We start from the raw sequence: 23925 nt of genomic DNA, 5'->3' as shown, positions 1-23925 counted from the left end.
TGGGCATGGTGGCGTTCATCTGTGGTCCCAGCTAAGGAGGCTGAGGTGAAAGGACTCCCTGAGCCCGGGAGGTCAAGGCTGCAGTGAGCTGTGATAGCACCACTGCAGTCCAGCCTGGGTGACGGAGTGAGACCCTGTCTGCAGGGGAATAACAGAATGGACAGAAGGCGAGGGGATCGGGAGTGAAGAGGTCAGCCACCACAAAGCCCAGGCACAAGAGAAAGAGGCAGGCTGGGGCTATGGGCGACAAGCACAAAGTGAGGCCTCCAAGACGCTCCGCCCGGGCCGAGGAGGAGGGAGGTGTTTCAGCCATGGCTGCGGGAGACTGGGCGGATGTGCGTGTCACCAAAGCCTGTAGGGATCGCTGGGGAGGGGCCAGTTTGGTGTGACGCAGTAAGAGTACGGCTTCCAGTCTGAGGCGACACGGAGCAGGAGGATGGGGACCTGGCATTCAGGAGGGCCCGGGGGCAGTGAGGGGGTAGCAGAGGCAACCCCGGGCTTGAGTGAGTCCTGGGAGAAGAGGGAAAATGGGAGTAAGGGCGTGTGGGAGTACAGGAGGTTGTCACAAGCAGGGCGGGTGACAGGGAGCTTCAGTGTGTGGCCAGGACTGGAAGTGGCAGAAGTGAACTCAAGGAGAGGAAGAAGCCTGATGGCAGATGCCCAGGGTGGGGTGGGCGCTACCTCCTGTTCCCCCAGCAAACCTCCAGGAGGCTGAAGGGGCACCTGGGGCCCCCACGATGTGAGGAAACCTGGCTAGGCCCCTGCAGACAGGGCGCCCGCAACGCTCCTGGCAGCTCAGGCTCTGCAGCAGTGAGAAGAGAGACCTGAGTCAGATGAACACCCAAAAGCCTCGCTGGCAGGAACACACGGCGGTGGGGCTTCAGCAGCTTCACAGGCACCTCACTAGGTGTCCGAATTTTGGTGCAAACACTTAAGGGGCCGAACAGCTGAAGGGCCAACATCCGACCAGCAGTCTACGCCGCAGATAAGCGTGCTTTCCTTGACATCTAAACAGTAACCCCCTTTCCTTGCAAAGCCCCAAGTCCCTGTAGTTGCAACCGAAAGTGCCAAATGGGACACAGGTTCCTTCTGCCACACAAGACTGCAATCGAATGTGGCTTGGGTCTAAGTGGTCCATGGATACATCCATTTCTTTCTTTTCTTTTTTGAGATGGAGTTTCACTCTCATCGCCCAGGTTCTAGTGCAGTGGCGTGATCTCAGCTCACTGCAACTTCTGCCTTCTGATTTCAAGAAATTCTCCTGCCTCAGCCTCCCGAGTAGCTGGGATTACAGGCGCCTACCACCAAGCCCAGTTAATTTTTGTATTTTTAGTACAGATGGAGTTTCACCATGTTGGCCAGGGTGAACTCCTGACCTCGTGATCTGCCTGCCTCGGCCTCCTGAAGTGCTGGGATTACAGGCCGAGCCACCGCACCCAGCTGATACATCCATTTCTATAACTAAAAAGTGTTTTCTGGACTGGAAATGTGGGGAGACCTGGTGAAGAGACAATTCTATTAGTCTCCAATTCCCATTTCCACATTCGTTTTCTGCCCACGTGAAAGAATGCAGGGAGGGGTAAAAGGTGAACAGCAACCATGAATGAGGACAGCGTTCTGGAATGGGAACCCCAGGGAGAAAACCTCCTGGCCCAGGAACCCACACCAAACACTTCTTTCCACTCTCACTCCTCAACATGACAGAAGTAATTCAGATTATTAAGGATACCCACAGCCTAGGAGGCAGCTACCAAGTCTGATACTGCATCCAATACTTTTTAATTTGCTGATTTTTTACCGATAACTTCTTTTGCCAAAATTGTTAGGCCTAAAGAGAGACGGTCAAAGAAACAGACGGGGAAGGAGAGAGAAAGTCAGTGTTACTTTGGACGGTGCCCTCATCCCCAGCCCCAGAGAGAGAAGCTGTGTCAGGCTTGGTGGGGTAATGGCTGCAGAGAGAGCAGCTGCGTGGGCCGCACTGTCAGAGAGAAAACAAGCACCAAAACAAAATTTTCAAAAAACTGTTGCTATGAAACAAAAATACCTTCATAATGCATCCAGACTCCAAGACGTAATGGCTGAGGGAAAGGATGTGGGAAGCGGGAAGCCCCCATTACCACGGTGGAGTACAGTGCAGTAAAGGAGACGATGCTGTGACTCAGCCACTCGTACCCAAAGACCCCGTGTTACGGGGCTGGACCAAGCTAAAGCCTCCCAGCAGGGGAATGATAAACACACCATGTTTTAGGTTATTTCCTGATGCTGCTGGTTACCAGCCTGACACATGTGTGCCTCTTCAACCAACAGACGCTTGCTCAGATCCTGCTACTTCTAGGAAAGGCACAGCTGATGGTCCTCCTGCACTCCACTAAACTGTTTAGAAGGAGGAGTTTCTTCCTCTGCATGGGAGATGCTGTTTGGAGCCCACTGGCAGGACCTGCCTTCCTTTACTGTTGCTGTGGAGCTGAGCACAGACAGCTGTCTCATGCTGCCTGACCCGCTGACAGCCAAGCAGAGCCTAGCATGGGCCGAGTCTCAGCCTCTGAATTGGGAAGAATTCAAAGACTGCCAGGGCTGGGGGCAGAACACTTAATACCAGTGAACCAAGAAGGGTAAACTCTGCCTTAGGCTAATCATCAAACACAGCAATTGACCTGGCTTATCAAATTTCAGAGCTAACAAGCAAATATGCTTAATCACTATTCATTTTTCTAGACGATGATCGCCCTTTCCCAGAAAATAGGACCCTAGAGTCACTCACTCTGTGACTTAGAAAAGCCCCTATTAGTGCTCAGATATAGGTCAAAGTCATTGTGCTGTGAAAAGCTACGTAGTTATCTGACGATAGAGGATGTCTGAGGATCATTAGCAGACTTAGAGATGACTCAGAAGATTCCATTTTCAGACATAAGCGCCCGATGGCGGGCCTGACAGAAAGTGGGCTCCTTGTTCTCCCTCGTGAACTGGCCATGTATATTCCTAAGTTCTTGCCACTGAGTTCTTGAAAGCAGGCTCCAATGATGCTTAGTGGAATGGCAAGTTCCATCTTCCCTGACAAGACCCAGCAAGGCTTGGCAGATACTGTACTTCAAACCAAATCAGACAGCCTGTCCATTTCCAGTGTCCATTCCTTCTGCTAAAAATAGAGGAACCACCCCTGGAGCCACGAAATGCTGAGAGCAGCTGGCTCGATTCACACTGCGCTGCTTTGAGTTAGGCAAAGGGGTCAGGGCTAAGGAAGAGGGAAGAAAGATTTCTTACACAGACTCCATTTCCAAGTCATCTTCTTCCTGAGAGAGTTGTAGGTAGGGGTTATCCGAAGCCGGACGGAATTTATACCCCGTCAGAACAAAGAAGACCAGTGTGGCCGTTTCGTCCAGGAGCTGCAAGTTTAAAAACCATCCCAAAATAAAGAGATTAGCAAAACTGTTCTTCAGAAAGCAGTGCAACTCAACAAACTGACATATCCCCCACAACCCACCACTTGCTGGTTCTTCACTCAAATGCCACTTCCTGCTGGAGGGCATTTTCCTTAGACTTGCCGAGGCTTAAACGAGGAGCGTCCTGCCCAGGGATGACCTTTCAGAGGCTGCGCTCTGCTCTGCTTTAACCAGTCTTCGTGGGGAGCTTTTAAGATCTCCTTACACACCCACTTCCTCCTACAGCGCCTACAGCATGAAGTGAGTTATTCAAGAAAAAAGTCATTTGGTAGCTAGTCTAGTAGTTAAGCTGGTTCTAGTTTATTGCAAAGATACTTTATTACCAAAATAATAAAATGGGCAAAGAAGAAGGGCAGTCTGATTTCTAACTACTCTAAGTCCTGTAACTAAAGGAAAAGACCACATCTCATCTAAGTTCTAATTATTCAGGGCAAATCTTTCTCTGCCTGAGGCTTTTCTCTTCAGACTTTTAAGGCTGAAAACTAAAATCAAGAATGCAATTATTTTCAGATTCCTCATGGAATCCAGCAGCATTTCTGGACAAACAGATCATCTCAATTATAGGCCAGAAGAGATGGAAGGAGGCCGGGCGTGGTGGCTCACACCTGTAATCCCAGAACACTGGGAGGCCGAGGTGGGTGGACCACTTGAGATCAGGAGTTTGAGACCAGCCTGGCCAACATGGTGAAGCCCCATCTCTACTAAGAAAACAAAAATTAACCGGGCATGGTGGTTCATCCCTATAATCTCAGCTACTCAGGAGGCTGAGGCAGGAGAATCGCTTGAACCCGGGAGGTGGAGGTTGCAGTGAGCTGAGATCGCACCACTGCACTCCAGCCGGGGCAACAGAGACCCTGTCTCAAAAACTAAAAAAAAAAAATTTTTAATTTAAAAAAAGAAGAGATGGAAGGTCTTCATGGTCATTCCCAGACAAATTAGTAACAACTGTTAAGTTACACTTCAAGACTTTATCCTCAGGCATAAATTCTCTGGCATTCTGCCCTGTGAGCAGCATACCTGGTAGAGCCACTTCCACTGGAATGGAACAGCGAGTTTGAGGAGAAATGCAATGATCCTAGTGAAGTAGATGTAACACACAATCTGTATGAGGAGGAAAGAAACAGGAAATCAAATCAACATGAAAATCAGGATGCCACTTTAACAATTTGCTTTCATAAATGAACTAGGAAACAGAAAACAGAATCACTCAAAGAAAAGTATGTGACACAGTGTGAATTAATACATGCAGTGGAGAGACATGGCTACTCTGCTAGTTACACTTGAATTTCTTCACTCTCCAGGTGACCAAGATATTGCTAACAGCCACACCCATGGGGAGCACCGGACACTTCAGTAGGGCTGTTCTTAACCCTTCCTCACCCTATCCACAGACAGAAGCCCTTGATTTCAATCTCCACAGATTGTATTGCTTATTCTCAGGCTTTGAGGAATATTTACCAGTAGTGAGAGCAAAATAAAGCCACACAGGGAAATTACTGGCTTCTGTCCTCTTCTCCGGCAGATGCTGCAAGCATTCAAGGTCCACACTCACAGAAGTACAAATACTACCAAGTTCTCTAGCAAGACAGGATGCCTTAATTTCTCCGTGCAGTGACAAGGACTCAATGTGCTGGCCACTAGAGCATGGCCTGTGCATGGGGACTCAGCTCAGCTGGCCAAAGACCACTCATTATCACTGCACGCAACAAGAAAGGTTCTGTGATGACCTGTGCCTATTTGGTGGATGATCCGTGGGAAAGAAAAAATAAAAGAAGGAAAGAAAAAAAATCAACCTCAAGTGGAGTGTTGCTCTTGTATCTCTCTCTACCACTGAAGTCTGATGTTTGCTTGAGCAAAGGAACTTTCCAAAGTGACAATGCCGAACTCACAGATGAAAGACTTAGAAATGTTCTTTCAAGACTCAGGAAGCAAACTAACTCTGGGAGGCATGTACCTTATATTGTCTAAGAAATTATGACCCTAATAATTCCTAGCAAGCTCTGTTTTTTGGTGCTAGCTGATACAACTTTGCATGTCCATCAGAGTCCTGTTTTTAGGTTTTAAAAAAACTGTCTTTTTTTTTGTTCTTAAGGAAAATTTATTACCACAACATGTAACTAGTTTTCTGCAGGGAAATTTGAAAGAAGAGAGAGGTAGATACTCCAATAATTTTTTTTTGAGACCAAGTCTCGCTCTGTTGCCCAGGCTGGAGTGCAGTGGCACTCTTATCTCATCTCACTGCAATCTCCGTCTCCCGGGTTCAAGCAATTCTCCTGCCTCAGCCTCCCAAGTAGCTGGGACTACAGGCATGCACCAGCATGTCCAGCTTTTTTTTTTTTTTTTTTGTATTTTTTAGTAGAGATGGGGTTTCACCATGTTGGACAGGCATGAGCCACCCCGCCCAGCTAATTTTATTTTTATTTTTATTTTTAGTAGAGACAAGGTTTCACCATGTTGGCCAGGATGGTCTCGATCTCCTGACCTTGTGATCCGCCCACCTTGGTCTCCCAAAGTGCTGGGATTATAGGCGTGAGCCATTGCACCCGGCTGATACTCCAATAATTTTTTAAATGAATAAAACAAAAATGGCTGCAAAAGAACATGATAGTGTGATCCCAGTTTTCTAAATGAGTAAAAATAGTGGCCGGGATTGCACCACTGCACTCCAGCCTGGGCGACACAGTGAGACTCCATCTCAAAAATAAAATATAAGGCCGGGCGCGGTGGCTCAAGCCTGTAATCCCAGCACTTTGGGAGGCCGAGACGGGTGGATCACGAGGTCAGGAGATCAAGACCATCCTGGCCTACACGGTGAAACCCCATCTCTACTAAAAAATACAAAAACTAGCCGGGCGAGATGGCGGGCGCCTGTAGTCCCAGCTACTCAGGAGGCTGAGGCAGGAGAATGGCGTAAACCCGGGAGGTGGAGCTTGCAGTGAGCCGAGATTGCACCACTGCACTCCAGCCTGGGCGACAGAGCGAGACTCTGTCTCAGATAAATAAATAAATAAATAAAATATTTTAAAAATTTAAAAAATGTAACTCAGATATTTAATTTCCTGATTTAAAAGACACAACTAGATTTTATAAAATGAAAGCCAGGCATGGTGGCGTGCACCTGCAGTCCCAGCTACTCAGGTGATTAAGGTGGGAGGATCTTTTTGAGCCCAGGAGTTGGAGTCCATCTTAAGGCAGCATAGAGAGATCCATTTTAAAAAAAAAAAAAAAAAAAAAAATCAAAAAAGCAAGTCACACTGGCCAGGTGCAGTGACTTACGCTGTAATCCTCGCACTTTGGGAGACCGAGGTGGGTGGATCACCTGAGGTCTGGAGTTCGAGACTAGCCTGGCCAACTTGGTGAAACCCCATCTCTACTAAAAATACAAAAATTAGCTGGGGGTAATGGCAGGTGCCTATAATCCCAGCTACTTGGGAAAGCTGAGGCAGGGAGAATTGCTTGAACCCGGGAAGTGGAGATTGCAGTGAGCCAAGATCTCTGTGCCATTGCACTCCAGCCTGGGTGACAGAGCTAGACTTCATCTCAAAAAAAATAAAAATAAAAAGATAAGAAAAAAAAAAGCAAGCCACACTGCTCAGCTCTAGGTGGCACATCTTGTGCTTTCACCAATTCTTTGGAAGTTCATTTGTTCTACTCCTTGAATTGATTTTATTTATAGATTAAGGATTTTTTTTTTTTTTTTTTTTACTTACCAAGACGTAATAATGTCTGAAAAGTTTCAGCTTTGCTAAGTTAATAGCAGCTAGAGAGAAGAAAGAACAAAATGAAGAGCTCATTAACTTCTCATTTGAAAAAGCAAGCCTCATTCAGACACCCTCTCAGTCAAGAGGCCACCTCTAATGCAGATGAGGACCACTCAGAGGCACATCCATCTATCTGGAATCAAGTCTGCTGGGCAGGCTCTCCTCCAATCACCAGGAAAAAAATGTGGGAGCAGCACAGCCACAGGCGTGAGCTGGAGTTGGCTTGCACCAGCGATTCCCGCCCAAGGGTCAGCAGCTGTAACCTGGCTATGGTGGGAGTATACTGACATCACAGGAATTGGAAGATGCTACAAATCAGGAATATTTTTCCCCCCCGAGAGCCAGCATTAAACATTCCAGCTCTGCACAGAGCTCTGACCTCCACTGGGACTAGTCTCAGGTTGGTCCCAGAGAACCACCTGGGGGAGCCTCCCACTAGTTGAGGGTGTAAATTCAATTAACCCACAGGTGCATTTTACAAATTTCACCGAAGTTATCATTAAGCGACTTGTAATAAGCCCTTTCAGTACCTTCCTGGCTGGATCCTACCTTCACGCATGCTCAAGGTCAGCTGAGCCAGGACAGCTACCTTCCTGACACTGCCTATGGCTCTGAAATATTGATAAGTAGAGGGAAGCCTGGCTCCCTCCCAGATTAGCAATCCTTTCATTCATCATAAACCTTCCTGCAGGAGGCAGATTAATTTTGCTTAATAGCATTCAATTACTGATTCAGTTTAAGAATGGGACCGTGGGTGGTGAAGGTTCAAATTTCCTCTTCTTCCTCCTTTGGGCTCATGATGAGTTGACCGGCAGGGAGGAGCAATCAGGCTTAGGATTCCAAAAGAAATTCCTGTAATCCTAAATTATCTTCAAGATGAGTATCAACTAACAGAATCTACAAGAACCTCCTCTGAGAAACCTAATGCATTCATGAGGGACACTCAGAAAGTCTCACAGTTGAGAAGATAGAACACCTGTCTCTGGGGCTGCAGCGGATTCACGCAGGCACGCACACAACACCCGAAGACGCAAAATCACAGCAGCTTTCTTATCTGGCAACCTCTCTGGCAGTCTTGTTATTTTGAAAAAATTAAATCTCAGCCAGGTGCGGCGGCTCATATCTGTTTGTAATCCAACACTTTGGGAAGCCAAGATGGGAGGATCCCTTGAGCCCAGGAGCTTCAGACCAGCCTGGACACACAGGGTGAGACCCCTATCTCTTTTAAAAAATTTAAAAATTAGCCAGGTATGCTGCCTACTTGGGGGGCTGAGGCAGGTGGACGGCTTGAGTCCAGGAGTTTGAGACCAACCTGGGCAACACAGTAGAACCCCGTCTCAGAAAAAAAAAAAAAAAAAAAGGAAGGAAGGAAAGAAAAGAGGAATAGGCCGGGCGCACGCCTGTAATCCCAACACTTTTGGGAGGCTGGGGAGGGCAGATCATCTGAGGTCAGGAGTTCAAGATCAGCCTGGCCAACTTGGCAAAATCTCGTCTCTACTAAAAATACAAAAATTAGCCGGGTGGGTGCCTGGAATCCCAGCTACTTGGGAGGCTGAGGCAGGGGAACTGCTTGAACCCAGGAGGGCAGAGGTTGCACTGAGCCAAGATCGCGCCACTGCACTCTCCAGCGTGGGTGACAGAGCAAGACTCTGTCTCCAAACTAAAAAAAAAAAGACCAGGCATGGTGGCTCACGCCTGTAATCCCAGCACTTTGGGAGGCCAAGGTGGGTGGATGATGAGGCTAGGAGTTCAAGACCAGCCTGGCAAAGATGGTGAAACCCCATTTCAACTAAAAATACAAAACTTAGCCAGACATGGTGGCAGGTGCCTGTAATCCCAGCTATTCGGGAGGCTGAGATGGAGAATTGCTTGAATCTGGGAGGTGGCAGTTGCAGTGAGCCAAGATCACGCTACTGCACTCCAGGCTGGGTGAATATAAGGAACCCAGTCTCAAAAAACAACAGAAAAAGTACATTAAAAATTAAATCTCTCTGGTTCTCATCATTTCTTTTCTTTTCTTTTCTTTTTTTTTTTTGAGAGAGGTCTTGCTCTGTCACCGAGGCTGTAGCACAGTGGCACAATCACAGCTCGCTGCAGCCTCAACCTCCTAGACTCAAGGGATCCTCAGAATCCTGAGTAGCTAGGACCACAGGTGTGCACCACCACGCCCGACTAATTTTTGTATTTTTAGTAGAGATGTGGTTTCACTATGTTGCTCAGGCAGGCAACAGCCTGCCTCAGTCTCCCAAAGTGCTGGGATTACAGGTGTGAGACACCGCATCTGGCCTCATCTCTTTTATTCAGTCAATACAAACTCACCAAGCCCCGACTCTGAGCCAGGCCCTGGGATACAGCAGTCAACACGACAGCTGCAGCCTTTACCCCTGGGGCAGCTGCCATCCTGTGAGGAGACAAGGGCACCGAAGCACAAATTATGCACTCACTGAGTGACATGTATATACAGCCACTGCCGACGGGCGTGTGATCAGGTACTCCTCCTCCCCTGGGGGATGGGAAGGCCTTCACAGAGGACAAGACATGAGAACTGAGAAGCATCAGATATGGATAATGAAGTGCTCCCAGGGATTTTAACCTTCACCCTCTGGGATGAACCTTTTGTGTTCCTCTCTGGATGCAAACCTGCTGCTCCCATCGGCAGGGGACAATGAAATGACCAGTTGATACTGTACTGTGCCTAACAGAACCAGCGACACGACCGGAACTGTGGCCCTCCCAAACCAGCCAAACACCTCTTCAACATGAACACTCGATTCTTCACAGCACCAACAATTAGACGGTTTAAATGATTAAAAAATGCTTTAAAAGTCTCTCCTGAATTTTGCTTGCTAAAGTCCTGACAAGGGAAACTCCTACCTTGCTTCACTAAGAAAATCAGACAGACAGAGAAGTGTCATGTTTTCATTCCCGGGTTTCAAGGTGCCCTGGCAGGGGTAAGCACGGGCTCCCAAGCCAGACCAGGGAAAAGGGGTGAAAGAGAAGGTTTCTCAAAGGGCCTGAACACAGCTCAGCCATGAGCCAGAGTGGGAGAAGGCAATGCGGAGAGTGCTGGAGAAGAGCAGGTGTGGAGGCTCAGAGGTAAGAGAGCTGCACATATCAGGGAAGGAAAAGTAGCTCAAAGCGGCTGGCCTGTGCACAGCCTAGGCAGGGCTAAGAGTAAAGCCAAAAATTCAGTAACACACAGAAGACTGAACTTGTTCTCCTCGTTGGTTTTGGGGGTCCCAGGGAACCTCTAAAGCAAGATTGTCCAACCTGCACCCCAGGACAGCTTTGAATGCAGTCCAACACAAATTTGTAAACTTTCTTAAAACATTATGAGATTTTTTCTGCAATTATTTTATTTTTCTTTTTTAGCTCATCAGCTATCGTTAGTGTTAGTGTGTTTTAAGTGTGGCCCAAGACAATTCTTCCAATGTGGCCCAGGGAAGCCAAAAGATTGGAAACTCCTGCTCTGAAGGGTTTTGTTTTGTTTTGAGATAGGGTCTCACTCTATCTCCCAGGCTGGAGTGCAGTGGTGTGATCATGGTTCACTGAAGCCTCAACCTGCTGGGCTTACATGATCTCAAACAGCTGGGACTACAGGCGCACATCATCGCGTCCAGCTAACTTCTTATGGAGACAGGGTCTCACTACGTTGCCCAGGCTGGTCTTGAATTCTGGAGCTCAAGCAATCCTCCCATCTGTTTTCCAAACTGCTAGGACTGTGGGCATGAGGCACCCTGCCAGCCCGTTTTTGTTTTTTAAACTAGTCAACTGCAGCAGTGAGAAGGGAAAGAGCAGAACAAGGAGTTCGATCTGTAACTATAAAAACCAATGGAGAGGAGTCACAACCACCTTCGAACCAGCCTCCCAAAGGCTTTAGACAACACCATGATCAGGTGTTGAGAACAATCCCCCCGTGGAAGAAGGATGGCGAGAAAAAAGAGGAAGCGCCCAAATGAGGTCAAAGACCTTGAGTCTGCGGAGGCCCCTCTAAAAGGCAGTGAGATGTCCATCGATGTAGAGCAATCAAAGAGTGGATGGGGCAGTGAAGAGCAGGCTGATCCCACCTCAGTGATTGCTAGGAAAGAAGGAAGAACAACAAGGTAATGAAGTTGAAGACAGCAGAGAATCTTTAAGGTAAAATCTGACGGGTCTGTCCTTTCACAGGGAAGGAAATGAAGATGGGGAGGGGACTGAGAGAAAGCAAAGAGGTTAAGGCACTGCAGGTCTTAACCAAGTAAGGCCCGGGGTGGGGTGAGAGCAAAGGAGAGGAAGGTGCTCCGCCTGGCACCTCCCTGGCATCATGCATCACCACGTCACATCCTTCAGGCTCAGGCAAGACACCCTCTGAAGGGAGGTAGGCTATGAGTCGCTCCATAAATGAGCCTGTGCACCCCACATGGGGACTGATGAAGGAACATCACCACGGTGCAGATGCCAGGCCATGTAGGTGCTCAGACTGACAAATGGACCTTGGGGACAAGTGCTATCTTTGAGAAATGTAGTTAGAATAAGCAGAGCTCACCGTTGTTTCCAAAACCCAGCAGGCTGGCTCACACCTAGAATCCCAGTACTTTGGGAGGCTGAGGCGAGAGGATCACTTGAGCCCAGGAGGGAGAGACCAGCTTGGGCAACATAGGGAGACCTTGTCTCTACTAAAAGTAAACATAAATCAGCTGGACATGGTGACACATGCCTGTAGTCCCAGCTACTTGAGAGGCTGAGGTAGGAGGGGACGCACAGGCCACAGTGAGCCCTGACTGTGCCACTGCACTCCAGCTTGGGTGACCGAGTGAGACCCTGTCTCAGTAAAACAAACAAACAAACAAACAAACAGATTAAAAATAAAAACCCACCAGTCGTGATGCCATCATTTCCAGTCACGCATAAGACATTCCTTTATCAGATAGCAGTTGGCAGGGGTGAGGCTCTCAAGCCTTGCACTGGAGCTCCAGTCACAGCTGAAGCAGCAGAGGCAGGGACTGAGCTTACTTGTGGAGTAAGAAAAAGGAGGGCAGGGGGGTTAAGAGTCTGGGCCCTGCACAATTGAACATCCTGGGTTCAAATTCCAACTCTGCTGCTCACTGCCTATGTGGCCTCCAATAAGTCAGCTAACCCTCTCTGAGCCTCAGTTTCTTCACCTGTTAAGGCAGGAGTAACGATACCCACCCTTAGGGTTGCTGGGGGAATTAATGGGATAGTACACAGAAAGCAATCAGCTTGCAGTGAGCAGTTGGCTACTTGCCATGACAGTGTTTGTATCATATAGGATTAGCCCAATACCAAATGTAGCATATACTGTGTCACAGCGGCTGCCACCTCTGGCAAGAATCCAGTAAGTAAAACTGGAACAAATGGGGACCTGGGGGCTGCCAGGGCACCTGGGCTCTCCTGCAAGCAGCACTGCCATATGCACAGGATGAGTCAGGACGCCGAGCAGGGGCTGAGCCCGCTCCGAGCAGGGTGAAACCAGCACGATGCAGTGAGCGGCCAGGCGGCAGGTTGCAGCCTGGGGTCCCACGCCTCCCTCCACTGTTCTTCCAAATATTTCCCTGACTTAGGAACACCGACAGCCTGCTGCTCACCGGACTGTGGCAGGCTGGGTGTTGGGCTTCTGTGTGAGTGATGGCTCACCAAGGCTGGGCGGGCATCTCTGACCTCACCATTAGGAGCAGCAAATATGGTGAAGAATGAGTGTGGGAAGAGAAACAGGGCCCCAGGTAGGAGGCCTGCCTTCCAGCCCTGCCCCATCCCAGCTTGGTGTGCCTGCCCTTGGCCTGCCGCCTCCGTCTCCAGGCATCGAACTCCTCATGTGTAGGAGAATTCCTTTGTAGCAATGGTTCTTAATGGGGGTGAACAACAGAATCACCCGAAGAGCTTTAAGTATAGATGCCCAGGCCGCCCCCGCTCATCTTATGGAATCAGGCCGAGCTATGAACATTCTGAAACCTCTACAGGGGAGAGGGAAGGAGGAGACGGGGGTGGGGGAGGGTGTCATGTCCACCTGGTCGTGGGGGTCCTGTAAGGCTGACCTCCTGTCCTGTGGGTTCCTCTACCTCCAACTCACTCTCAGGAAAATGACCATGACACTCCATTCTGGTAAGTCCTTCTTACTGATGAGAACAGGACAAGTGCCCACTGAGGCAGGAAATACCACAGCCCCTGCAAATGCCCAACAAGTCAATACTCTCCCTGACTCAGCAACAGAAGAGCAACGCCCCCTACAGTGCACAGGAGGCGCTGCCCCTGCCCTAGGTGGTCCCCTCTCCCCTCTAAGTGAAAGAGGAACTAAGAAGGCCGGCAAGGAGACAGATTATCCCCTCCTTCCCAGCTGACTTCCCAGGAGGATCCTGGAACTGTGACAAGGACAAAAACAACAGCATTGGTCATTGCCATCAACTGAGTCATCACCATGTGCCAGGGGCTGGGGTGGGCACCTCTCATGCTTCATCTCACAATGGCCTCTGTGGGGGAAGCAGGCCTGACACATTCAGGCCTGGAGAAGTTTAGTAAATGACCAAAGTCACCCAGCTTGTAAGTGGAGAAGCCAATATGCAAACTCAAGTCCACCTCCCTCCAAGGACCAAGCTCTTAACACTTACGCTTCATGCTAAGTGATAGGCAGTTCATAACCTTAAAGTCCACTAGCGACTTTAGGACGACACAGTTCAGGACGATTAGTTCAGGACGAGGCAGTCATGACTCAAAAGGCTGGGCAATGCCCAAGAGCAGGCAGGAATCCTTTCTAAGGAGTTTATACCACATGATTTATGGGACACACAGAAGCAAAGGCCCACAACAGCCACTTAAAGGGTGAAAAATTTCTAAAACAATCCTTCCCTGAGTGGAAGGACAGCCTCAGAGCCTAGAAACACCCCCACCTACTCTTCATCCTCATTGTCTGCTTCCTCTCTGCTGTGCTTCAGAGGGAATTTTGAGTCAAACACAAAAATTAAAGAAATAAAGATGACGGACAACCCGGCTGGCGTTAAGAGTACCTCAGACTTACTCTGAGTCTCAACATTTCCACAATCTGCTTACGTCCTGGGCTCCATTCAGCTCACTCAGCATGGGGGACAGAGGAGCGTCCCCCGTTTGTGGTCAGGCACAGGCCTGAAAGTCTGGCTGAACAGCTTCTCTCAGTCACCAGAAAGGCACCAAAGGACGCAGGCCACGGGCTGACCTGGGACCACACTGGCCTGAAATGTCCCTTCTGGGGAGGGTTTAGTTCACGAGCTGTCCTCTGGCTTCCACTAGGAAAAGATCCCAGTAATCCCACTCAAAGACCGGATCAGGAGCAAGTATGGGAAAGGCTGCGAGTGGCCAAGAACAACTACACCGAGAATGAAATTCTTTGATCTTCAAAATGTTGAGTCATGTGAAAATGAATCAAAAATATATTTCTAGCTGGGCACGGTGGCTCACACCTGTAATCTCAGCGCTGTGGGCGGATCACCTGAGGTCAGGAATTTAAGATCAGCCTGGCCAACATGGTGAAACCCCGTCTCTACTAAAAATACAAAAATTAGCCAGGCATGATGGCACATGCCTGTAATCCCAGCTACTCGGGAGACTGAGGCAGAATTGCTTGAACCCAGGAGGCAGTGGTTGCAGTGAGCCGAGACCGCATCATTACACTCCAGCCTAGGCAACAAGAGCAGAAGTCTGTCTCAAAAAACAAACAAAAAAAATTTGCAATATACATTTGAAGCAATGACCCAGGAGATAGGAAAAGTCATCAAACTGAATAGTTAAGGACTGTGCATATTATTGTAAACAAAATTATATCTTAAATGACAAATAAAAAGCATCAATGAAAGCAGCAGAAACAGCTCCTGAGAGCACTAAAGACCACACACAACACCAGGAAAGTTAGCTCTGACAAAGACCTCTGCTGCCAAGCCTGTTAGGTTTCCAGCTCCTACTTACCTTCAATTCTAGAACCACAGTGCACCAAAGGCCCTGCGAGAGGGTGGTGTGCAGAGGGCCATGCTGATCTCAGACTCAGCTCCCGTCAGTCTCTCCTGTTTTTCTGCCAGTCGCAACCTGCAGCCGCAATGCTGTGAGCTATGCCAGTGAGACTTGGGATGCAACGCTGCAGCTGGGCTGAGGCGCACACTACCGCCCACCCCTCCTGTCCACTGCACACAATCACAGCGCACACTACCGCCCACCTCTCCTGTCCACTGCACACAATCACAGCAGCGAGCTAGGCAAGAATGAAGGTCAGACTTCCCAATGCTTGATGACAAAGGCTGGTTAATAGCAGGCAGAACCTTCTCAGCAAGAGAATCTAACCTTCCCTAAATACTGCAGTCATCAATTGAGAAGAGTTGGTGGTTCTCAACAATGTCTCAAGACACACGGAAAGCACATGCATGTGAACACCAGTAGGCAGAAGAACCAGGCCCAGGCAGGTCCAGGGAGGGTCTGCCACCTCAGACCACTAACCAGGTCCTCTGGGAGGCTGTGGGTCCCCTGAAGTACTAGATTCCCAACACTTTAAGGCCTAAAAAAAGCCTGGCAATGCGTCCAAGACAAGACTGCCTCTCAGCCGGATGATATGAGAGGCCTCTGCTCTTGGATACAGCTTAAATGAACTGAGAGTGGTACCACTGGTTAATGGACTATATCATAATGTTGATCAGAAGCTGTGACTCGGTTGATGGCATTACAGGAATAGGGTGCAATCTGCTAACGAAAAGTAATGACAAGAGGGTTTTGGTGATTAAAGAAATTTAAAATCACTGTATTAAACCAGCTTAATAAAAAACACACATTGGCCAGGCACAGTGGCTCATGCCTGTAATCCTAGCACTTTGAGAGGCCGAGGCAGGCAGATCACCTGAGCCTCCCAAGTAGCTGGGGTTACAGGTGTGCACCACTACGCCTGGCTAATTTTTTTTTTTGAGACGGAGTCTTGGTCTGTCGCCCAGGCTGGAGTCCAGTGGCATGATCTCAGCTCACTGCAAGCTCCGCCTCCCGGGTTTACACCATTCTCCTGCCTCAGCCTCCCGAGTAGCTGGAACTACAAGCGCCCACCACCACGCCTGGCTAATTTTGTGTATTTTTAGTAGAGACAGGGTTTCACCCTGTTAGCCAGGAGAGTCTCAATCTCCTGGCCTCAAGCAACCCACCCACCTCGCCTTCCTGAAGTGCTGGGATTACAGGTGACAGCCACCGTGCCTGGCCTATTTTTTTTTTTTAAAGAAAACAAAAAAGAACAGAGCAGAACTGCTCTTTGAGGTTCATTCCAGTGGAAGTGATAGAAAAGAGAAAGCAAGAAAAAAAAAAAAAGCAGAAAAAGGGAAGAGGGCCTCTCCTGGGAATGAGTCGTTCCGGGTAAGTCTCACATCGTAATGAGGCGGGTGTGTTCCTACCCAAATCACTGCAGAAGGGTAATAAGATGATTTAAATTAATCTACAGAAGAGGTTATTAAATCTGGGATCCATGAATCTCATGATATTACGTGGAAAATTTTATGTAGACACGGGAAAGTCTGTATCTCTCACTAGATTCTCAAATAGGTCTATTATTCCCCAAAGGGATAAAAACCACCAATAGGAAAAGGAAAGCAAGGATGAAAAATAAGAATTAAATATATAAACATGAATTGCAGCCATGATACAAGCAGTGATTATTTCTCTTCTTGTATTCCCTAGTAGGTTTCTTGTTAGGTCTGTTTATATGAACACACCCAAATACAACAGAGTTCTTTGGCATAAGCTGCCCTGGGCTAACAGACATCTTAAATAACCACAAGCATCTGGCCAACTAAGTCTGGAATAAGCTCAATAGGCAAAGGAAGAGAAAAACCAGACAGACTTTCACTCAACTTCACATCCCCATGTCCATGAGAGACTCAACAAGCCTCATCTCTAACACAACAGTTCTCCATCTTTTGGTCTGAAGACCTTTTCACACTTTTAAAAATTCCCTAAGACCCCAAGATTTTTGTTAATATGATTACATCTACAAATATGGATCAGAAAGGAAAACAGGATGGGTCCAGTGGCTCACACCTGTAATCCCAGCCCTTTGGGAGACTGAGGCAGGAGGACAGCTAGAGGCCAGGAGTTCAAGATCAGCCTGGGCAATATGGTGAGACTCCATCTCCACGAAAAAAATTTTTTTAATTAGTGAGGCATGGTAGTGCATGCCTGTAATTCCAGCTACTTGGGAGGCTAAGATGAGAAGACCACATGAGCCTAGGAGTTCGAGGTTACAATGAACTATGATCACACCACTGCACTCCAGCCTGCATGACACCGGACCCTGTCTCTAAAATTAATATATATATATATTTGAGACGGAGTCCTACTCTGTGGCCCAGGCTGGAGTGCAGTGGCACGATATCAATTCACTGCAACCTCCACCTCCCAGGTTCAAGCAATCTTTCTGCCTCAGCTTCCTGCGTAGCTGGGATTACAGGTGTGTGCTACCATGCCCAGCTAATTTTTGTATTTTTAGTAGAGACAGGGTTTTACCATGTTGGCCAGGCTGGTCTCGAACTCCTGACCTCAACTGATCCGTTTGCCTCTGCCTCCCAAAGTGCTGGGATTACAGGCATAAGCTACTTTGCCTGGCCCCAAAATAAAAAACCTCTTTTCTAAAAAAAAACAAAAAACAAAAAAAGAAGAAGAATGAGAAAAGTGGAATTATTTTTGTAATTCTCTTTAATGTCTAGCTTAATAAGATGCAGCTGGGTCCTCATAGTTGATTCAATCAGCATTCAACTTGCTGTGAGGGAGTATTCGGTTAAAATATATGAAGAAAATCTGGCCCCATACAGATAGATATAGGCCTTTTCAGATTACTGTGAATAGTCTGTGATTCTACATTAAAGCCTGACAAGAGGTTGCTTCTAAAGATGAGGGAGGTGGGGAATCTGAAATGTATCAATGAACTTTCCCCACTCTTACATTAATAAACTCCCCTGGTCCATCTTGCACTTTCAGAAGAGCTTTTACCCCAATGCATGACTGGAACATCCTGCACTGGCCAGGTGGAAGACACCGTTTCAGTGTGTTATGTAGATCTCCCAGATACAGAAACATTTTATTACAGAATTCCTAAAAAATCACATTGTTAATATCACCTCTGCTTACATCAGAAGTCTTATAAGAACTGGGAAACTGGCCGGGCATGGTGGCTCACACTTATAATCCCAGCACTTTGGGAGGCCAAGGTGAGCGGATCACTTGAGGTCAGAGTTTGACACCAGTTTGGGCAACAAAGTGAGACCCTGTCTCTACAAAAAATACAAGAATTAGCCAGGCGTGGTGGCAAAGACCTGTAGTCCCACCTACTCCGGAGGCTGCAGTGGGAGGCTCACTTGAGCCCAGGAGGTCAAGGTTGCAGTGAGCTGAGATTGTGCCACTGCACTCCAGCCTGACTCAAGGAAAAAAAAAAAAAAAAAAAAAAAGAACTGGGAAACTGTCAGTTAGGAAACTGTCAGGCTTACAGGGATAAATACAAGTTTTCCTTTATCACTAGCAACAAATACTGTTAGTTGTTTTTGTTGAAGAATATGTTCACTTTGTTCATTTTCAAGAAAATGTCCACCAAAACCCAAGTCTGTGTCACCAAAACAGTCATTCTTCCAGATAAAAGCAGCTTGGTCAGGCACAGTGGCTCATGCCTGTAATCCCAGTACTCTGGGAGGCCTAGGCGGATGGATCACTTGAGCTCAGGAGTTTGAGACCAGCCTGGGCAATATGACAAAATCCTATCTCTACAAAAAGTATAAAAATTAGCTGGGCATGGCTGCACACGCCTGTAGTCCAGCTACTGTGAGGGCTAAGGTGAGAAGATCAGTTGAGCCCAGGAGGCTGAGACTGTGGCTGCAGTGAGCCAAGATTATATCATTGGACTCCAGCCTGGGCAATAGTGCAAGACCCTGTCTCACATAAATAAATAAAAAACAACAACAAAAAATAAAATAAAAGCAGCTAGTTCAGCTTGCAATTCAGACAAGTGCACATGTACTTTCCCTCAAGGCCACACCCATCACACTTCAGGTCCAGCAGCAGTGCTGTGTGCACCCCTCCCATGCTGTCTCACAGAACATTAAAAGGCAAGGGTTGAGATTTAATCACGTGAACAGTTTTATTATATCAAGACCATTCTTAACTGATATGAGCCTTTTTTGCCCCCTGTGAGTAGGTAACAGTAAAGAATGCAGGGGCTACTAGTAGAGTCTGGTGCCACAGCCTGGAATCACGTGAGGGTGCCGGCAATTTTACGCATCATTGCTTTTCACCATCAGGCAATGTCAACAGTACAAGAGACTCATACCGTTAGATTCTGAAAATAGTTTAGATCCTGAGGACCCCCTTGAGAACCGCTGCCCTAACAAATGCCTCGCATGGCCGTGGCTCCTTTCAGAGCACGGCGGCACCTCGGAACGAAGCCATTCCTCCCTCAACTCTGCAGCCAGCCAACCGGGATTATTTAAATACTTCTGAGGCTCACATGAAAGCTAAGGCTCTTCAGAATATATCTTCTGACTTTTCCTCAGAAACACAAGGCCAAAAAAAGGATGGTCAGCAGCAGAGACTGTTACTTAAATTTACAGTGTGTATCTCGACACCAGTCCTATAAGGTAATGACACTGGAGAAAGAGAAGGCAATGGGGATGCGGGCTCAAGGGCAGTCAGAGCCAGTAAATCTTGGCAGGCAAGACAGAGTGGAGCCAGCGCTCAGTGTGTCTGTGCGAGATTCAATTAAGCTCCCTCTCGGAGGATGCAGTGCAGCTGTGAGTCTCAGTGACCGAGGACCTGAGAGAAGCCACAGCGTGTGACAGGAGAGACAAAGACATGGCTAAAGGACAGTGGGCAGCTTCAGCCTCAATGCTTTCCTTTAGATTTCCCTCAGGTTTGGTCAAAAGGAATCCAGAGACAAAGAAATAAAAGCCAAAAAAACAGTCTCTGAAAGCTATATTCACCCCAAATGCAGGAAGAAAAACTACAAATAGCATTTCTCTCACTTGCAATTACTGGGCCTGGACTGCATCTAAACTAAAAATGAGATTCTTTGCCATAGTGGCTTTTGTTGTTGCTGTTTTGAGATAGGGTCTGGCTCTGTTGCCCAAGCTGGAGTGCAGTGGTACAATCTCAGCTCACTGTAGCCTTGATCTCCTGGGCTCAAGTGATCTTCTCACCTCACTCTCCCAAGTAGCTGGGACTACAGGTGTGTGCCATCAAGTCTGGCTAATTTTTGTATTTTTTTGTAGAGGTGGGGTTTTGCCATGTTGCCCAGGCTGGTCTGCCATAGTTTTTTGTATGGTTTTTGGTAGAGACGGGATGTTGCTATGTCACCCAGGCTGGTTTCAAACTCCTGGCCTCAAGCAATCCTCCTGCCTCGGCCTCCCAAAGTGCTAGGATTACAGGCATGAGCCACCATGCCTGGTCTAAAAATGAGATTCTTAACCCCAAAGTGGCCAGATAAAGTGGCTCACACCTGTAATGACAGCATTTTGGGAGGCCCCATGAGGCAGGAGGATGGCTTGAGGTTAGGAGTTCAAGACCAGCCTGGACAACACAGTGAGACCTCATCTCTACAAAAACGCTTAAAAAAAATAAAAGCCCAAGTTACTGTCAAGGCCATGAAATGAGTCACTGGAATACTGAGCCTGAGAACAGGAAACAGAATGTCAGGCTCTATCAAGCAAAGCTTCCAAATCTAATAGGAGACATTATTGTCCATGGCCTTTGTGCTCCCAGTCGCCTCCAGATCTCAGGAGAAGTGAACCATGGGGGCACAGAGGCCGATGGGGCCACAGATCTCAGAACCAGCGACTAGCAGCGTGCTCACTCCCGCTTTCCTGCAAGCTCCATAGCACATAGCTGCCCTGCAGTCACACTCGAGGTCGGCTACAGCACAGAAGGCCATTCCTGAGACCTCTCAGCAGGGGAGGCTCCAGCTGGGAACATGGCTGCTCTGGCTCCGGCAGTGTCGCAAGCGTAACCATTTTTAAGGGTACAGAGTGATGCCCAAAAGCATTTCACAGCCTCAATCAATTCAGGGAAAAGACCATGAACCAAAACGACAATCTTGTTCTAATCTGCTCTGTCCCTCTTTCAGAGGATTTGTGATATTTGCTGATGAGAAATGGGTGCTTCCTTAGCAGATGTCTTCCTAAGAATGGGGAACGTGAACCCTGGTTTACCTATGCGACTTCTCGCTCTTATCGATTTCGCTCTCTGCTGAAGAGGTCCCATGCTGTCACCTGGTGGAAAAAATGAGAAACTGCCTTGTGTGCTCAGGCCATGACAAAAGCATTCCTGTTAAAGGAAGTTACCCTTTACTACAGATGCTGGGGGACAACGCTGACCCTGCGCTGCCTCACCTGCTGTGCCATCTACTCCAGACAGAGCACCTAAGATCCTCAGCTACCAACCAACCTCAGGTGGAATAAATTGTCCCAGCGGCAGTCACCACAGCCACCCCACACTTGCTAAAGCGAGATGGAGGACTGAAGAGGCAGGTGAGTCAGGAGGACAAAGCAGGGGCCGGGGAGGACGCGAAGAAGGGAGGAATTCATCAAGGGGCAGGATCGAGCAAGGAGAAACACACAGGCAAGCCTCGCCAACAAAAAACACTGCCCTTGGGATTTTTACACATTTTTAGCCAAACAGCCGGAAGAACCAATGAGAAATACAGAAGTTTACAAGATAATAAAGTTAAATGGTCTCATCGCGATATATTAAAATAAGAAAAAGCCTACCTGTTCACCAAGTTACAAATACAATAAAACTATCTTCTTATATAACATGGATAAAAGAAAAATAAGGACAAGAATATCCCCAAACAGGCTGGGCGTGGTGGTTCACACCTGTAATCCCAGCACTTTGGGAGGCCGAGGCAGGTGGATCTCTTGAGGTCAGGAGCTCGAGACCAGCCTGGCCAATGTGGTGAAACCCCATCTGTACTAAAAACACAAAAATTAGCCGAGTGTGGTAGCAGGTACCTATAATCCCAGCTACTTGGGAGGCTGAGGAAGGAGAATCGCTTGAACCCAGAAGGCAGAGGCTCCAGTGAGCCGAGACTGCACCATTGCACTCCAGCCTGGGCAACAAGAGCAAAATTCCGTCTCAAAAAAAAAAAAAAAAAAAAAAAAAAAGAATATCCCCAGTTATTCCCAGAGGTGGAGTTGTACTTCCTACCTTGGGTTCTTCTACTGATGGCAGGGTGCTTTACTGGGCTCCAAGAAAGGCTATGTAGCCAGGCTAGAAGCAAAAGCTCTGTGACTCCTGCTTAAACCCACTGAAAAGAACCTATCACAAGAGGACACTCCAGAGGTAAAAGAAGGGAACCTGGTATATTTGAGGGAAAAAAATGAGAAAATGAGAGAAGGGCTATTCCCAGGACTAGAAAGAAAACAAAACAAAGGCTGGTGCAGGTCATAGAAGCTGAGTGGGCCTTGCTGGCCTCTGAGCACTGACCAAGGCTCCTAGCCTGGGTGAGACTTGCACACAGGCTTCCCAGGAGCAAAAGTTACTTGAGCCTGGACAGCAGGAATGCCGTACTATCTGTTCCAGGCCCAAACTGGCGAGATCCTCCAGAATATTGTGCCCTAAATAACAACCTAGGGCTGACCCTGGCTTGAAGCCTCAAAGTCATATTTAATTCAACTTAAATAAATAATGTGTTATTAGTTGTATACCAGGTTGATGAAATAAGATTTACAGCTACTACGCATTTTCCAAATTTTCTAAAATGAAGCTACATTGGCTTTATAATCAGAAATAGGGTCAGCAACAAAATTTTATTAATAACAAAAACCTATTTATTATTCATAACCTGCCTTAAAGAATGTTAATATCCACACTGAGTGTATGATACCATGGATCCAGAGACCGTTCTGAGCTTTCAGAGAGACAGCAGTGCTCCTTAAACCCTTGTGGTCTGAAATTCCCACTTGTGCCATGGCAGCCTGTGGTCATGAACATTATTCAAATAAGCCCAGAACCACATAAAACATTTTCTTTGCAGCTTCTCTTCTGATTTAGGAGGCATAACTGGAAAATCAAGGAGATGTAAAAGGGCTATAAAGGGCACAACCATTTCAATATCAGGTAGTTTTCAAGGTTCCTTCTGTCATCAGAGTCTCGCTTTAAATGAATACCGACACATCTATTTTGAAAGTGTTAAATCAGCAGGCAGGGCTGCTTTACACATAGCCATCTCCAATCCATTATCCCTCCTGTTCTCACAGTGAAGTGTTATCTGGCCCTTCGAAGACAAGATTTTCTCTTCCTGACTCAGTTTTGAGAAGGTGACAATCACAATCATGAGTGGAAATGAAATGAATCATCTTAATAAGCAGCAGTCACCCCCAACCTCCTCCTTATACAACTGACTCAACACCTCCTTCTCCAAACCACCCCTGGCTGCTCTCACGAAGTGGGCCCCAGGCCTCCCCTAGCTCGCCTCCCAAGAAGACAGCATCTTGAGGCCACAGGCTGCCTCCACTCCTCTGCAGTGCCCCAGCACGTGGGTTCAGAGCAAGCTGAGCAACACAAAATGAGCACGAGGGAACTTGCCTTTTCCATCTGTTGCTGATGCTTCTTGTAAATGTCTGATTGACCTAAAAATAAACATTTAGAGAACAAAAAGTTAGCTGGCAAATCTGCACTCCTATTTGCAGCTCTAGTAACTTGAGACTGAATTCCTCAATTATATGCTGAAAGATTGGACTAGATCACTTTAGAGCACTCTT

At 47.6% G+C, this 23925-nt stretch overlaps 1 protein-coding gene across 3 annotated transcripts in view; it reads right to left on the bottom strand.

Moving 5' to 3' along the window:
* Window positions 1-23925, bottom strand: part of GPR107 (G protein-coupled receptor 107) — an 81207-nt gene that overhangs the window by 4079 nt on the left and 53203 nt on the right. Inside the window, exons 14-18 of one of the 3 annotated variants that reach the window (XM_033193875.1) lie at window positions 23750-23793; window positions 21373-21432; window positions 7151-7200; window positions 4458-4541; window positions 3262-3383 (exon numbers count right to left, since the gene is read on the bottom strand). In XM_033193875.1, the coding sequence (XP_033049766.1) occupies window positions 3262-3383; window positions 4458-4541; window positions 7151-7200; window positions 21373-21432; window positions 23750-23793 (360 nt within the window). Of the gene's footprint in view, window positions 1-2007; window positions 3384-4457; window positions 4542-7150; window positions 7201-21372; window positions 21433-23749; window positions 23794-23925 lie in introns of those variants that run through there. The other 2 variants (XM_033193884.1, XM_033193889.1) reach the window with 2 other exon arrangements.

The sequence above is a fragment of the Trachypithecus francoisi genome, unplaced genomic scaffold, assembly GCF_009764315.1.
Source record: "Trachypithecus francoisi isolate TF-2019V2 unplaced genomic scaffold, Tfra_2.0 Contig01585, whole genome shotgun sequence".
Classification (NCBI taxonomy): Eukaryota; Metazoa; Chordata; class Mammalia; order Primates; family Cercopithecidae; genus Trachypithecus; species Trachypithecus francoisi.
This window is presented reverse-complemented; position numbering and strand designations above follow the sequence as displayed.